Genomic DNA, 18,323 nt, shown 5'->3' with positions numbered 1-18,323 from the left:
GAAGGCTTTCACTCAGAGTGAGCTCACACTGAGTAGAAAAGTTTGGAATCATCCTCAGGCATGATCAGTGTAGACTCCAGCTGCTGGTGATAGGTTTTCAGAGTGGCACTTTGAAGGCACTAGCTAGTTCGTGCTGAAGTGGAGGTACTAGGAATTTATTTCTTCTCATATGTAATAAACCTAAGTTTGAGAGATGGCTTTTAAAAGAAGGGTTTTTCATTTTTGATAACTGATGAAGTACTTTGTTTAGCCTCTCCTGATAGAGAAATATTAAAAAAAAAAAAAAAAATGGAGGAGGAGAGAGAACAAAAAGTCAATTATGTGTACTTGTTCTTTTTATCAAATTATTTAATAAGAGAAATTTGGCCATGCATACGGTTTTCTTCTTATTTCCTATTTGCACTGCATTTGTTCCTGATGGCACTTTTATAATAAATATCTTTAGAAAGAAAAAAGCAATTTAGATTTTGAACTGTCTTAAAACCAAGAATCTATAAATCTCTATGAAATCTCAATAGTATGAATAATGCAAACTTATAATGGTTCAAAACTAATTACTGAAATTTCTGTTATCTATTCTGACTTAATTTACTTCATAAAATGGGAAATTACAGAAGCATACTTTTTAAGATAAAGTTTCAGGAAAAAAAACCATTAAGTGATATATCCTTATTCATACTTTTTTATTCTATCCATATTAAAACTCATTATATAAATTTGCAGATATAAATAAATTTATCAAAATCTGTTTTATGTTTTCCTCAGTATAACAGGAGCCATGCAAAGAAGTCATCAACAGATCATTCAAAATTAAATTTCCTAAATTTGAGGAGTTAAAGTGTACAAACCTTATTTTTACATTTAACCATTTGCAAGTGTCTAATACCTTCCTTTGAAAATTTGATCTCAATTTTCTTTACTATATAAAATTAATGATCCAATTGTTATATTTTATTAAAAATTAGTAAAATAAATAAGCAAATCAGCACACCAACAAACTAATACGATTATCATATTATATAATACAATAATATGAACCCAAGATATGACTACTTTGGGTATAACCATACTGAAACAGTTATTGCTATACATACTTACATGATGGGTTGTTCGGTGTTTTTCTATCAATAAACTCATTGAAATTTAAAAGAAATTCAGTGTTGTTATCCGATATCTTAAGGTCATTGCAGTAATCTCTGAAAAAAATATATTTTAGGATTTTAGGTATTAAAATTAAAACTTTACAAGTAATTGCAGGTAGTGAAAACACTTTATTAGCTGTATGACTTTGCAAGCCATTGAACTTGTTATCTTCATTATCTTATCTCTATAAAACCATACTTTGCTAGTGAGTGGTGAGGACGACAGATAATGTACATTAAATACTTGGTCTCTGGATGGTAGGTGCTTAATATTAGGTTTTGTTGTACTTATTGTTATTGTATAATTGTAGGTTTGTAGTTCTCATATAGAATTTAAAACACATTTTAAAGTATTCATTAAAATAACAATAAGCTTAACATGTTTATGAGCAATTACTATATTTAAAAATTAGTGAAAAAATAAAAGTGGCATTGTTTTACATATTTGCAAATATCTTTAATTCCTGACATAATAAAAGATAAGTCTGTGTCTGAATTCAATAAACTCTACGATTTTGTTTTGGTACATGAAGAAAATATGTCCTCACAGAGGTAAGAAGTTGGGTAAGAGAGGATTGTTTTAACAGTCTTTTCAGATATTGTGGCTATTCTTTTTTAAATAACACACCAAAATTTGGTTATTTGTGATTTCTTGACGGTTGTAATATGGAATCTGAAACAATATCAGTAAAAGTTTTGTATTCTGTTACATTAAAATTCAATGTTCTATTTTGCACTTCGAATTAAACTTTTCAGCATAATTTTGTAACATCATCAATTGGTTAATTGGAAAATGAGTTGTGTAGAACTTCCAAATGATTACACATTTCACTATACAATATTGAAAAATTTCATTAATATCACCACTGACCTCACTGGATAAGTCTGTATTAGGAAGCTGTCATGCTCATAGTAGTAGATACAACTTTCCCCAAATTCTAATTTTTGTTCGAAATTCTCAGATTTTGTCATTGGCAACAAATACTCATAGTTGTTTTCTTCAAATTAAAGGCTTATTTGATTTAATTTTGAGAAAATGACTGCCAAATAGCCAAATGTGAATAAGCATAGTTCATCTGTCATTTGTTCTTTCAAGTAAAATATTTCAGGAAAAAAAAGTGCCTAGTTCAGCTCCTAACTAAAAGAATTACGCAAGTGCTTTTCTTTGAGAAATCCAAGTTACAGCGGGATGTGGTAGCAATTCCAACTTTATCACACAGAATATTGAAAGACATACTCAGGGGAAAGTTTCAGTAGAATTAGTAATTCTCACTGTCACAATCAAGAATACTTTACTAGGTGAAACTAGATTTTTCCCTCATGTGGATACCTGGCAGTGAAGATTACAAAGGCTACCAGTACACGTTAGTGCTGCTGCCTTAATTCATGCTAAGGTACCAGCCTACAATCGCTTTTGTACTGTCCTTACAAATGTTAATACAGTGAAAAGACAAACAGCATTTAATATCATTAAAAAAATAGTTCTGACCCTGTGAGTCCTCTGAAAGGTTCTCTGGAACCCACAGGTTCTGGAAACCTTACTTTGAGAACTACAGTCCTAAGTGTTTTGGAAATTCAGAATAAATATGAGTAAGGCAACATAAATGTAAGAAGCTCGCTATTATAATTATGAGATTGATACAACCAAGTATTAAAGACAAATACAATTAAATAGTAGACATTTTCAGATGCAAAGCCATTACCTAAACAGAAAGCCTCGGAAAATAGAAACAGAATTATCAGAACTACAAAAACAAGGTTTAGAAAGTTTAGTTATTAAAAGAGCTAAATTTGTCTGCTTCCCAGAATGCTATGCTATTTTGGAAATAACAGTAGCCTAGAAATCAAAAGACTAATGTATTATTATCTCACAGAACAGACCTACAGTTACTAGAGCTGGGAAAGGGGGAGGAGTTGAGGGGTTAGGGTATAATTGGGTAAGAACGCAAAGAATAATTACAATTTGTAATCATGAACATATTGATTTGATCATCACATACTATACACAAATACTCTGTAACCCATTAATATGTAAAATTAAGTATGTTTCAATTCAAAAAATAAAAAAAAGATAATACAAATCTTTCCATGAAAAAAAAAATTATGATCTCACAGATTTAGAAACTGATGGCAAGGTTTTAGGACTAAATAAAATGTTACAAATAATTATTAACAAAACCATTTTTGGAATACTACTTTATTATCTAAAAGGCATTTCTAATATCTTTGTTTGCTTAGTCTAAAAATAACTTTATCAAAAGGTACTTAACATGTTAGAGGTGAGCAATCAGATTCAAAGATGTAAAAAGATTTTCCCAAAGGCATCTGAGTAGCAAATGGTCAAGCCCTGAGGAGAAGCCAAGACTTAGATCTCTTATTAGTGTGTGTGTTTCAATCATACAATGTGCTTTGAACTTTCACTTTGTGAGCTTTTATTGCAGTAAAACTCCATGCCAAAAGCAACTTTGACCTCCACCAATAGAAGGCTTTTGGTATTTTAACCAATCACTTTAGACAACGTGTTGTTTTCATCCTTGCTGGCTGGGTTGTGATACAGTTTGAAGTATCTGAAGATATTATTTACCTTCTGATGTTTGGTAGTGGCAAAATATGAAAATGTTGAAACTACCAGGAGAGTTATTGAATTAGGATGAAAACAAAAGTAGAAATAATTTAAACAATGAAAATGTGAGCAAAGGCTGAATTTGTGTCAGAGGAATGAGTTCTCCGATAGTAAGAATGATCCAGAAGGACAACAGAAAAACATGCACCATGTAGTTACATTGAAATATTTGAGACGTAATTGTGTGGCTGGGGATAGACAGTATTGATGTTGGTTACCTTTAGCCCAGTGATTGTTCACCATAGGGCTGGGAGCTTGAAAACTCAAGATAATCACCATTTCTTAAGTTTTTGTCCCAAAGGAACCATCTCATGACAGTGGGTGGCAAGGCAATAACTGTGGTTCCCAAAACAAGAAGTTCCCCCAGGACTTGTGGGAAGACCTAGATGATACACTTTTTATGTGATATTGTTTCTCTAAAAGAAATCAGTTTTATACACAGTGATCATTAGTGAATCTCTTTTAGGAGAAGAATTCCTTGGAGGAAATAAGAGAGCATGGTGGATAAATGTTTGGATAACTTTATAGGAACAAATAAAACTTCATTTTGTTGAAAATGCCTCCAGGGCCTGAAAGTTATAATGTCTTTTGGTCATTTTGTGTTTCTAATGGGCTTTAAAACCTAAATGGCTTTGAAACTAAAAGACCTTTGGTATCAGATATTTGGCAAATTATTTCTAGAATACTGAAAGTGAGTTTGTCCTCATTCTATTCAACAAACTTACGTAGATCATATATCACAAATTAGCATTTAATGATAGGCTATCTTGTATTGTTATTTCTTTCTCATTCTAATACACCTTTATTTCTAATTATCCAAGAAAGATGGCAAGATTAATCCATGTTTTAGATTTTTCATCTCTATGACTGTATGCCTCTTGAAGGTAGGAATCATGCCCGTGTATCCATATTCTCAACATTTTCTCTTTGTAGTAATTTTAAATTTTAATGAAACTGCACACAATGATTATTAATCAGAATCAAATAGCTTAATTTATTTAAAAATTAAAAATTGTTTATTGCTAAAATTTGCATGCTTGCTTTTAAAAATTATTTTAAAATAACTGCTTTTTAACACCTTTTATTAAATAACACTCCTTGTACTACTAACTCCTACTACGCTATAGATGATCATAACAACAAATACTTAGAGCTCATATCTTACTAAGGGCTGTGCTCAATACTTTGCATGTATTATCTCATTTAAAGAGTATAGGAAAGGCTGGCATGTGGCTCAGTTGGGAGAGCGTGGTGCTGACAACACCAAGTCAAGGGTTAAGATCCCCCTACCGGTCATCTTTAAAAAAAAAAAAAAAAAAGAGTACAGGAACTATATGATAGGGATTATTTTGCAAATAAAGAAACAAAGGTACAGAGAATATGAGTAATGTGGCCATGACAATAAAGATCAGAGAAACAGACTATATAGTCTTGTTTTAGAACTGGCTACATTGTTTTCATTAACAACAGTGACAAAAAAAATATGACTGCAGTCCTACTGTAGGTTGACTGTCCCCCCAAAACTCATTGAAATTTGATCACCATTGTAACAGTGTTAGGAGGGTGAGAAGTCAGACTATAGCAGAGTTGAAAGGTTGGGCCATTAAAGGTGACTGGATACTCAGGACTATGCCCTTGTGGGTGGATTAATCCATTTATGGAATAATGAGTTATTAGCTTAACGGATTATCATGGGTATAGACTGGTCACTTTATAAGGAGAGCACATGAAAGTGCTCTTGCCATGTCATACACTGCATTGCCACGGGACTCTGTACAGAGCCCCCACCAAATGTGTTCCCTGGACCTTGGACTTCCCAGCCTCCAAAAGTGTAAGAAATAAATTTTATTTCTTTATAAATTACCCAGTTTCAGGTATTCTATTATAAGCAACAGAAAATGGACTAATACAAGCCTTATACCACACAAACTTCTGTCTTTTCTCATTGTTTTTTCTTTATCCAAATTTCCTATCACTTAATTTTCTACAATTCTTTGAATACACATTCAATACTCACTTGTCCAGGAAACCCTCCCTACAAAAATATTATATTCAGATGTATTGGGTGTTTTTTTGAGATCCCTTAGTATTTACATATTCAATGTACATGCTTATACCCTCAAGTAGCAAGGAAAATTGTTCAAATCTCATCTTATTTAACCTCTCTAAAACTGTTTCCTAATCTATGAAATGGGATAATAGTAATTTATTGCAGAGTTGTTCTGGGCTATAAATAAAATCATGCAGGAAAAGGGCTTGTAACGTATGTTAATTGAGGTGGACACTCATTGGTTTGTGTCACAAGCTACATTTCCTCCCTTCTCAGAGGAATTCCAGTCCTCCAGTCAGCCGAATTGATAATGCATGTGATTCAGGCAACAGAAATGGTCTATATGCTAACCCTTGCTGGAATTAACAAAATCCATTGACTATGAAGTAGGATCCAGAATTCAGAAATATATTTATCCTCTCCATTTGTACCTGGACTTCCACCATGTTTTCCACCTCATCTTATAGTAAAGATGAGAAAGCCCATCTGCAGGGTCTCCTATTATTATTATTTAGGAACTGGGAGGGATCAGTGAAAAAGATGTCCAGAGAATAACACAGATCGGAGATGGAGAGAGTCTTGCCAGCATAGCAAGCCTACTTTCAATCTCTTCTTATATTTTTGCTATGTTAATACGCTATGGGACACTGATCTTTTAATATTGAGAATATTTGCCTTTTTAGTTAAAACTGGTTATTGTAGTTTTAAGTTACTCAAATTAACCTAAAATTTAAGTTACTTAAAGTAACTTAAAATTCACTTAAAGTTGCTCAAAGTTACTTTTGTCCAAAAAAATGCTAATAAGATACACATTTTGTTAATTAGGGTTTTTTAGAATACTATTCATATATCTATATATTCTCCAGTCACTAAATATTTATTCAGCACTTACTGTGTACCAGGGAATGGACTCAATATTGGCTAGTGAATAGTAAGTAGAATAGACAGTCATGACTCTGTTGAGAAAAGTAAATAAAATGAAATGTGGCCAGTGCTCTGGTAAGGGAATCACATGATTCTATGAAGCATTCAGCAAAGATGCGTAATTCAGAAAGATGGGGAAAAAAATCCCCAGATTAGGAGGTTCAGAGTTGGGGTTTGGGAGGGACAGTGGGTGTATGTGTGTGCAAAACTTAAAATAGAAAAGAAAATTAGTGGAAGAAAGAAGGAAAAACAAAACAACAACAAAATTAGTGCATTTAGGAACTGAGAGCAGTTCAGTGTGGCTGGTATTTAGTGTAAAGGTAGGCAAACTTTTTCTCAAAAAACCAAATAGTAAATGATTCAGTCTGTTTAGGCCATAAAGTCTATGCCAAACTACTCAACTTTGCCTCTGTATCAAAAGCAGCCACAGACAATAAGTAAATAAATGAGAGTTGCTGTGCTCCAATAAAACTTTATGTGCAAAACAGGCAGATGGTCTATAGTTTGGCCCCTGATGTGGAGTATGGAGGACCACATCAGTACGTTGGGATCTGGTGACAGAGCAGTTCAAAGTCATGATATGAAGTATAGATTATCGTGAGGACAGTATAGAGCCATTGGTTACTATTAAGCAGATAAGAAATCTGATTTTCTTCATATTTTAGAAACTTCCTGGTTACAGAATAGAGACAGGATAGGGAAGTAAGGAAGAAATATGAAGGTAGGAAGATCAATTAGGAGGTGGTTGTAGTAGTTCAGGTGAGAGAAAGCCATAGTCTGGACTAGGGCAATGGCAACTGAGACTGACAGAGGTACTTGATACTCATAAAATAGAATTGGCAAGACTTGATTGATTAGAAGTTAGATATAAGGGAAAGGGAGCAGTCAAGGACAATTAACAGGTTTCAAGGTCACACATTGGAGGCTGGTATTTTCTTCACAGAGGCAACACAGAAAGAAGAGCTTTCCAAAGACAAATATTTACAAACTACAGAATTGGAAGCACATTGAAGAGCCAGAATTCAGAACTTCCTTTATGCAGAAATAAAAAATAACTCAGAACAATTTTTATGAGCTTTTTTTGGTTTCTCAGCATAATTTCTTTAAGAAGTATTAGAAATTAATAATATAAGCTTATGTATCTGTTTTCTTCAATATTTTAGCCTGGATTAATAGAAATTATAATTAATTTGAATATTATGTGTGTCTGCTAGAGAGTAGGAGTCAAAAACTGAAGAAAGAAAAAAAACACTTGGATTATAGTGTAGTTTCAAATAACTACAAGACATAGAGGAGGCAGGGATAAAAAAAAAAGATGTATATTAGGGATAAAGAAGGGGGATTATGAGAAAGAAATAAAATTGGGTAGGAGGAAAAATTATCCGAGGCAATGTCAATATAAATATGTTTTCCCAGATAGTGTGTTAGAATATTAAAAAAAAAAATCTATTATAAGGTTAAAACATTCTAGCCATATATGTATAAATACACATATTTGTACATACCTATGAATATTTTTTTCGTGTATATATACTCACAAGTGGAAATACACAATTCTCGATTATTGTCAGATGCACTGTTAGCTCCACAAGAGCAAAGCCTTTGTCTGTCCTATTCACCACTGTATCCCCAGTCAGCACATTGGTTAGCACATAGTAATTGCTCAGTAAGTACTTGAATGAGTAAATGAATGAATAAATAGGATGTTGTTTTAATTTTAAAGCTATTGTTGCCTTTGCTTTCATAATTTGACAAGGAATTAACCCAGAGCCGTCTTGACACCAATTCAAAACTGTTGTTGAAGACCTACACATTCATACAAAAAGAAAAATAAAACAAAACCAACCTTGGTGCTATGAAGGTATAGCCAGATTCTTCAAAATTATCCGGCTTCAGAGTTTCTGAATCTGCAAAGATAACGTTACAGGATTAGATAAACAATTCACAGTATATGTCCTGAAATTCTACAACTGTAAGTAGGCCTTAGAAAGATTACCTAATAAGAAAAATTAAAAATAGACTACTTACATCCTAAAATTGAAACACATCAATGCTTCCCAATAATAAAATCATAACATATATTAACTTCATAATATGGACAACAGTCACATCAGAGAAAATGCTATCTCTATAATTTTCCCATTTACTAACCCTACCATAACCAAATAACTTTTAAAAAGAAATTAATATCAATGTTATGTCAGAGATATCTTATTTAAAATATCATAAAATGTTTAACATAAAACATTTACCATTATTACGATAAAGAAATGATTTTAATAATCTCATTAATGCCTTTAGTGAATTAATAACATTCTTCATATTAGTTATAAATTAGTAAAGTGGAAGGATAAAAAACACAAGTTTTTAAGTCTAAGAAAAAAAACTTGAATGTGAAACAGGTTGCATATAAAAACACAAGCATATTCTTTCCCTCTTTTTTGCTGCTAAGTGATCATGGAGGAAAATCTAGCAAATGAGAAGCACACAGGATAATATCCAATAGGAATGAAAATACCAGTGGAAATGTCAAGTGTACTAAACAAAGAAATTGAGCAACAAGAAAATACTTGCCCTTCATTTTGCCCCTTTTTGCTGTGAAAATCCATCAGAAAGAGAAAGCAGGGAAACAAAAAAAAAAGAGGGTAAAGCAAAGGGGGTCACAAACAATATTTTATTCAATGACTTTCTTGAATAAAAATATTGTGCATAGATCAAAAGTTCATTTATGTATAGTTGTAGTCTGGAAAAAAAGACACATAGTTTTGAAGACTGTAAAGTATGTCCTGTCCATTATTACTAGATCATCCTTTCTGAACTGCGGTTATTTCAATGTTCTGTTTTGCAAAGTGATTAACACAGGTGCAATACCAGTGATGTCAGCCTATAAAAAGAAGCATTTACCAATCATCAAAGACTTACTAGTTATCCCCTCACTTGTAAAGTGAAGAACTAGCTCATGCAAAATTGCTGGTTGTTAAAAGACCATCATATCTATCAAGTAAAAATGGAAACAAATATATAATATACCAGAATATACTATGAGCAACAGGTCTGCAGAGAGCAAAAAAGAACTGACAGAGAAATGAACGAAACTGTGGTTTACTTTAGGGTCAGATATAAAAGATATATATCCATACATACATACACATTGTTTTATGTTTTTTATGTCATCCTAACAGAAAAATTTTAGGTTGTTAGTAGTAATAGATCCATGTGTAAAGGATATGATGGTCATTTCACTTTACTAAATCTAGTCACCCAAAACAAAATAAAGATTAACAATGACTTGAAATATGCACTAGTGTTAACAGTTACTTCACATTCCAAATTATGCTTAAAAAAAAAAAACCCAACAAAAACTAATCCATTTGAGCTACTGAAACATTCATTTGGATTATGAAAAGAAAGTTGATTGCCAAACCAAAGCCAAAGACCAGTGCAATTTAGTTTATTCAAACAAAGTAGAAGACGTGAAGCACAATATTATTCTGGCTAGATGCAAAAAGAAAAAAAGGAAAGATAAGAAAAGGAAAAGCTTTACTAGCACAATGCCATGAGTAGAGACTATGTAGATAATTAGCATGGGAAACATTTCACGCCAGCTAGCAGACCCTGAAAATGACAGCAACAGAGGACACAGCACTGCAATGATTCTATGAGCACATAGCAAGGCAGGGAAGGAGGGTGGGGACTGCCAGTGAGACTGGAGTACCTGCTTATATTCTATCCATGTAGAATATTTCTTGTTCCTTGCATGTTTGGAATGGGTTAGAATCATTGCTGTAGATTTGGTAATAACACCTACTAAAATGTATAAGCCTTGGGTATTCCAAAATCTAGACGTATTTAAACATCTGATACTAAGAGATAACAAATAGACCCTGAAGTCACTTTCACAGTACTTACATCTGGCCTGAGTTATTGTCTCTTCTATTTTGGCTTTTATATAGTAAAAACTGTAGGTTGGTAATACCAAGGCCAAACTGCAATAGAAACAAGAGAAGCATAAACACAAACAAACAAAAATGAAACATAACTTAAAATTAAAAAAAAAGACACATCAAGTTCATGGGAAAATCTAAAGATCTTCCTCATGGGAAGGAAAAGACATGTTAGTTTGAGAAGAAAATGCATTCAGCAAATAGAATACTTAATTTGTCTTCCATCCATAGTTATCCACCTTTCTACACTGCAGGGAATCAGAACAGACATGTGCAAAATAAGACACTAAATGCACCTATAAATTAGCTATGGAAGGAATGTCATGGGTCCCTACTATATTTCCATAAAATTATATTAAAATCGTTTGAATTTTGACAAAAATAGGACACTAGGGGTATGCTTAAACAAACTAAATTGATCATACCAATTGGATACCCTTCCTTAATGTATTCTATATAAAATGCTTTGAATCAAAGACTATTAAACATATAAATGGAAGAATTATTATCATTTCTATTGCACAATGCATAAAATCATTGGTAATGTAATCTTTTGAAGATTCAAGATTTATATTTTAAAACTAGTCCTTGGGCAAATTCCCCAATGTCTGCTGTTGGGCAAATTCAGATTACTTTATGGCACTAATAAAGACTGTCCACTTATCCCATTGGTTCTTACCCAATAGCAAAACTAAAGCACAGTATTTATTTCAAGTTTATTTACTGTAGATATTTCATATTATTTTGGTAAATTATTATTAGGTACAACAGGAAATGCATCTTGAATATGGTACTTTTCAAGAGCCATGAGGCTACTCTAGTCTTATGGTAGATGTCCAAATCAGAGGAGTGTTCCAGTGCAAATTTTCATTTGCAGAACAAGTTCAGAATGCTTTAGAAACAAAAAAATGCCAGACAAGCCTGTCATCAAACCTTGCCTTTATGACTTCTCAAGATAACAAGCTGTCAGGCAGGTAACCTTACTCATTTTGAAATTGCCAGTTGATAAAATGCATGATGTGTTAGAACTGTTAAAAGATGTCAAAATATAATGCAGTTTCTAGTAACACAACTGCATATGTGTAATCCTACTTTCACACTGGCTAATACACATGTGTAGGACATAACTAATTATCCCATATCCACATCTGTAGTTGTAGATGACTTTTGCTATGTTTTGTATATAGAAGGAAATTTGTGAGCTATGGGTGCAAAAAATGCAGGTATCTCTAATATGAGCCCTCTAACTACTTCTAAAAAGCGACACTTGATTAATGTCACCTTGAGTCATTTGGCATTCACTTTAAATATTTAAGCCAAATTTTAGTAATGCACAGGAAACGGTGTCCATTTCTAGGCTTTTGAGTGTTTCTAGGCATTTGCAGATCTTTTAAATCTGTCAAGCCTCACGTATCTCCAACTTTGGGTATGGAGGTCCAAACTGTAATCGCATTATATACTGTTTATGGACAATATAAAATAGGCCAAAATATACAATTTCAGATTTTCCTTCTTATGAGTATAAATGTTAAAAATTCACTCTACAAAAAAAAAAAAAAAAATCAAGGGTATGCTTGCTACAATTCAATTATGAAATAAAGATAGCAAATTGAGTGGATGCTTGTTACCTCCAATTCCCAAATCTTTCTCCACCATTAAGTAATTCATAGGCTTTCCTCATGGGAAAAGGTCAGGGGAATAAAATGTTATGTAGATTTAATAAAAATTTCTACATTCATTTGATAGGTAACTTCCTTTAAGTGGAGACAGAGATTAAAAAAATAAGCAGTGCAATCAGTATGAAAGCAAGATGACCTTTTATGATTCACTTGCCATGTATAAAATGTAGAGCAGAATTACTAAGCATTTGAAAACTGTCTTCTACAAATTCCTCTCAAGGGAAATTAGGACATTTTTATTGCCCCATCAGCATTTATTGCTAAGAGAAACTTCTAATTAAAACTGATAACATTATATCATGCGATCGCTGCAGTGTCACTCTGTAAGCTTGGATCACATCTCATATACCACAAAAAATAGTGTGGAAACCCATGAGGAACACAATAGAAGTTCTAAAATTGGCATATCAAATATACATTTTGTTGGCCTGCGAGTCTTAGATTGTTATTAATAGCTACAATCCATTCTATAGAAAAACACATTTATACTTAATTTAATTATTTCCATCTCAAGTCAACAGTTATTTCTTCAGCATATAACCAGATAAGATCTTTACCAACATTCCAAGCCAGTGGTGCTGTCATATGCAATGTTTGCTGTCTCTCTGCACATAAAATCAATAGACCAAGACTGCTTTATTTCTTCCTGAAGATTAATGTTTAATAAAGCAAGTGGCCACCAGATGGATGGTAGAGCCCACAAACATGGACTCACACACATCATTAATTAAATTAAATGATATATAACACACATCATTAATTAAATTAAATGATATATAACACATTTTTCAACTTAATCACTTATCTCTGTAAAACTAAACTTTTCATTAAAAAGTATTCTATTAAAATTAATTACTATAGTTCAAATTATGGTACCTAAGTTGGATCAAGGTTTAAGGAGACAGAAATCACCAGGCGAAATTTGGTACCTCATTCATTAAATTAAAATATATCATTTATTTTCCCCTTCAACTTAGATGTGATATTTTGTTCTAAATTCTTATTTGTGAATTTGGAGATTCAGGGAAGTTTTTACAATAGAAGTAGATTTAATCTGGCTCAAAGTTGGAGACTTTGGAAGGAAATACATGAGGAAAACATGCAGAAGTGAGGAAGTTGGGGCCTTTTCAGAGAATGGTAATATGTATCACAGAAGTGGCAGAAACGATAGGGCAGAAAGGTTGGGCTGGAAATGTGTGATGTGTATCTCAGACTTGGAAGTCCAAATTAAACTTGAATGAAAATGGGAAGAGACTAAAGTTTTGTGAACAGGGAGTGACACTGAACTTGAGAACAACATTTATCTGCTCCCACTGTGCATTATCACTGGGTTTGTGAGAAAAAGAGGTTGCGTGTAGAGTCCATGTGTGAGACAATGACAAATACATGCAAGCAGGGTATAATGAGAGTTTAAAATACCCTTGTAACTGCAGTAGGACCAACCATCATTGCTGACTCACTGTCAGGGTCAAAAGGGTCCAGTTTTTCTAACTTAAAATTTGTTTATCTAAGCAACAGGCATAGAGCACATCCCCACACAGTGCACCCAATACTTTATTTTATCATGAAATCATCTCTCAAGAGACAGAGATCCCAGATTTCCTCTCTTTACAAGCTTATCCAAAATTTGAAAGGTGGCAATAATCGAGAGAGGGAAAAAAAGAATGATTTGTGTATGTACATGAAGATTGTATATGTGTAAAGAAATGCCTAGATAGAAATTAGAGACAGAAATCAGTAGATGGAAATAAGTTAAATAATTAAAACAGTCATTCTGGTGGTTCTCAATAAACCCCAAAATATGTCAAGAATTGAAAAAGTAAAGAAGAACGGCTGGCATCTAGTGCATCATGCTATTAATATTTACATCCTTTTATTCTATAGCTATTCTATATGCCTTCCAAGGAACACAAAAAAAGACAGGTTCCTATAATAGCACCATTGTGGCTCCAGAGAAATCCCCAGAACACTAGCCACCCCTAAAAGTTTGTGTGTATATTCTGAGGAGTTGGTTTGATTTTATTAGGAATGAAAGTTGAGTCCACCAAAGCCTATTAATTGGGCTGCATAGTAATTGTGCATTAATATGTAGTTAAGGAGACCACCACATTGCAATGAAAGTTTTAGACACCATGATATGAACTTGGCAGGACGAGATAAATTGAAAATTTCTTCAATTTAAAAATTCTTCACTTTCTTCATTTCTGTAAATATTTGTTGAGTACCTACTGTGTGCCACTGTCTTGTGAGCTGGAAATTTAGAAGTAAAACAAGCAACATTCCCTGCCCTCTTAGAACTTACTAGTGAGAGAAGACAAATAATAATCAGTAAAAATAAAATTTTATATATATGCTTCATGTGTGGGTAAATGTCAAATGGTGGTAAGGGAACAGAGAATACAAGGCAGAGGAAAGAGATAGGGTGTGTGCTGAGGCACTTGATATTTGTAGTAGGATTACTGGAGAAGGCCTTTCCGAGGAGATGAAAAGTAAGTAAAGATGTGAAGAAGATGAGGGAATGAGCATGTCTGGGAAAAGTAATGTCAGGTACAAAGGCCCTGAGGCAGACGTACCAGTGTTTATGACCTGTAACAGGGAGGACAGTGCGGCTTAACCAGAGGGTGTTCAGTAGAGAATGTGGGGGATAAATTCAGAGAGCTGATGGTGAGTGAAGTAAGATGATTTAGGCCTCTGATAGCCGTGACAGACTTGGGCTTTCATACTGAACGATATAGCAAATTATTGGGGGACTGCATGGAGAAATAAAGCAATCTAACTCAGGTGCTCAGATCATTTTTGTTATTGTGTAGAGAATAGAAATAGAGATAGAAGATGGAGACACTGATACAAATAGTTACGTCCTTTTTACTGGGAGTTCTCTCTGTCCGCTTCTCTCTCTCAATGGAATGAAAAGCAAAGATATCACCTGACAGAAAATGGATAAGGGGCTACAGGTTTGAAAAGAGAAGAGAAGCTATCAAAAGTCATCTCCGAGTGTCCTACATTTACTGAATTATTGAGATTGCCAGGCACAACTAAGGCCCACTTGAGGTAGAGGTCATGAATTTTAGGGGATACATCAATGAGTGAGTATTTTACTTCAGCTACTTTTAGCTGCATAGGTGCAGTGTGATGTTGGTAATAATTTAAATTTAACCAGGATTGGCATTTCACCAAACTGCTATATGCCAAACCTGAGCATGATAAAGGGAGTTAATGGTGTGTGCAAGACAGTGAACATAATAAGACCCAAGGAATTTTTGCAGAAAAAAAGCGTACAAAGCATGAAGGGTAAAGCAGTGAAAGGAAAAAAGGATTGATTGATTTCACGTCTCAATTGAATCAAAGGATCGCTGGAGTTAGGCTACTAGTAGGACAGGATGCAAAGCTACAATGTGGTCATCTGAGAGTTGGATAATAAATCTCAAATTAAGATTATGAAAGAGTTGCAGTTTCAACATTGTAAGAATTGTAGAACATGACTCTGAAGGAGGTGACTATGGTAGGAAGATGTCAAGATCATTAGAGGAGAGAAGGTCAAACCAACCAACCAACCAACCAAAAAACAGAGTCCAGGTACTAGAAGTATCATTTATGTCAGTGATACTTAAAGTGTGGTCCATTGACCTAGCCCATTTGCAAACTGTCTATTGCCAGCCCATGACCAGTAAAATACAGAAATTGGGAATAAGCATTTAGAAGAATTTACAGCAGTTTGAAAGACAATTTCATGTCTGCAGAATCTAACAATAAACATTTTGAGCTTATGTTTTTATCTCTTTTAAATTTTATTTTAATAATTTTGGGGGGCTCATACCAGTGTGGGTATGCCATAAATAGTTTGAGGAAGAGTGATACAAGTGAATGGAGGAGAGAGTGGCAATAAGCCAGGAGCTGAAATCTTACAGGAATGAGAAGGAGATGGCTGGTAAAGAGGACTGGTGAGTGGTGTGGTTTGGTGACACAGGATTCAAAGATTCTTCAGCGGGGAAGAAGAAAGATGGTAACTAGAAGGGCATTCCCATATCAGTCTTGGTAACTGATCAGGATGTGGGAAGCAGGGCCACAGGGAGAGGGGTGAGTTCAGAAGAGATTTAGAGCAAGAAAGTGAAGGGAGCACTTAGCAAGTGTTGAAGAATGGAGGATTTCCAAGCAAAATTACAGGATACTAGGCTGTCCAATTTTCCGAGGCTCAGCGATGGCAGCAATCAGGATATTACAGAACTGCTACTCAGTGGGCTCAAATGATATCAACGAAGCATTTTATATCAGACACAATGATGATGAGATAAGCTTTATTTTTAGGTTAATCTACAACCTAAATGTAAATAATGTAAACTAAATGACAACTTAAAGAGGAAGTCAGTGGAAATGATCACAATAGATTACTGTGGGGATTTTGTCAACATTTATTATTCCTAATGTATATACACAAAATATATAGATTTATGTCACATAAGCTTTGATTTCTAAATTTTATATTGCTAGCTCCTTTCCATCTTTTCCATACTAAAAATCAGACTCTATCACTTTAATACATTTTTATGTTGGCAAGAGCAACTTTCCTATTGAAAATAGCTTGTGAAAATGCAAAAACATAATATTCATCCATTGGAAAAATGGCTACTAAAAACTGAAGACACTGAACACTCTTTTACACAAAATACACATAAATATAATTATTTACCTGTAATCTGTGCCATTGACAGGAGTCCATGTGTATGTCCTGTTTCCTTTGTCAATATATCTCTAGAAAAAAGTTTGACATGGTGTTATCACCTTACATTCTGTATGAATTTACATAGAGTAGAGCAGTAGCATCTACTTGTGAATTCTGTGGTCATTTAATACCCTTCTTCCTAAATGTATTATCTATTCTATTCTACATGTACATATTCTTTTTTTTTTTTCCTTTTTGTCTTTTTTCGTGACTGGCAACGGATCGCAACCCTCAGTGTCGCGCCCGTACCGGACCGGGACCGGCTACGGGATCGCAGCCCTCGGTGTTGCTCCCGCACCTCGCTCAGCCAGTGAGCGGCCGGTCTGTATGTGGGATCCGAACCCTCGGCGGGAGGGCCGCCGCACTTCCCAAGCGGTGCACTGTAGCAGTGCGCCACCGGGCCGGTCCTACATGTACATATTCTGTTATGAGTGTGTGAAGCAAAATTTTAGGAGAGAAATAAATAATCAAATAATAAGCTTAAGGACTTGTAAGGCAAAAATCTTAATAGTTTATGCCAAATTTGTATCCTCAAAACTTTGAAAACATTTCCTGAAGAACAAATTTTAATAATGAAATAGGACTAAGAAATACTAGAAAAGGCTGAGATATTTCCATACCAGAGTTATGTTTAAGAGTAATTGGTATTATCAGAAATTAATGCAGTGTGTTTAGATTCAAATGTATGATTAGCATATTACTGTTCTTACTCCATCATTATTATGGTATAAATATAGTGCTATAAGAGGCTAATTACTCAGTATCATTGGAGGTTAGGAAAACACCTAAATATATCATAGAAAGGAAATACAGAGTTAAATTATATGAATATAGAATATTTCATGTGTAGCTATTGAACAATAGTAAAGATATTCTTTCTTTCTTCCATTAGGTATAGGAATGGCACATACATAACTTTCAATTTTTTTAGTCATTTCCAGCTTCATCATTTTCACCAAAACAATAACTTTTATTGAAGTGTTACTTGGTGTGAGGCACTATGCTAAGTACCTTGCAATCATTGCCTCATTTTGTCAAATCCCTATAGTAGATACTATTACAATATATTGATATATATACACAATATATTGATGAAGAAATAAGTCTTAAAAAGGAGGTTGGGTACTTAAATTGGTAAGATAAAGGAAAATGTATGATGTCAAATCCATTTTTTATAGCAGCTATATACAATGTTGCTTCTATACATCACACATCCCTGTGGCCTTATGTGTGTATGTGTG

General features: G+C 33.8%; 1 protein-coding gene across 1 annotated transcript in view; it reads right to left on the bottom strand.

Annotated features, from left to right (window-relative positions):
* Positions 1–18,323, bottom strand: part of CACNA2D1 (calcium channel, voltage-dependent, alpha 2/delta subunit 1) — a 480,749-nt gene that overhangs the window by 29,724 nt on the left and 432,702 nt on the right. Inside the window, exons 21-25 of the mRNA XM_008568138.1 lie at positions 17,050–17,111; positions 10,649–10,725; positions 9,314–9,334; positions 8,586–8,646; positions 1,099–1,196 (exon numbers count right to left, since the gene is read on the bottom strand). Of these exons, the coding sequence (XP_008566360.1) occupies positions 1,099–1,196; positions 8,586–8,646; positions 9,314–9,334; positions 10,649–10,725; positions 17,050–17,111 (319 nt within the window). The remainder of the gene's footprint in view (positions 1–1,098; positions 1,197–8,585; positions 8,647–9,313; positions 9,335–10,648; positions 10,726–17,049; positions 17,112–18,323) is intronic.

This window comes from Galeopterus variegatus, unplaced genomic scaffold, assembly GCF_000696425.1.
Source record: "Galeopterus variegatus unplaced genomic scaffold, G_variegatus-3.0.2 Scaffold0, whole genome shotgun sequence".
In the NCBI taxonomy this organism is placed as follows: Eukaryota; Metazoa; Chordata; class Mammalia; order Dermoptera; family Cynocephalidae; genus Galeopterus; species Galeopterus variegatus.
This window is presented reverse-complemented; position numbering and strand designations above follow the sequence as displayed.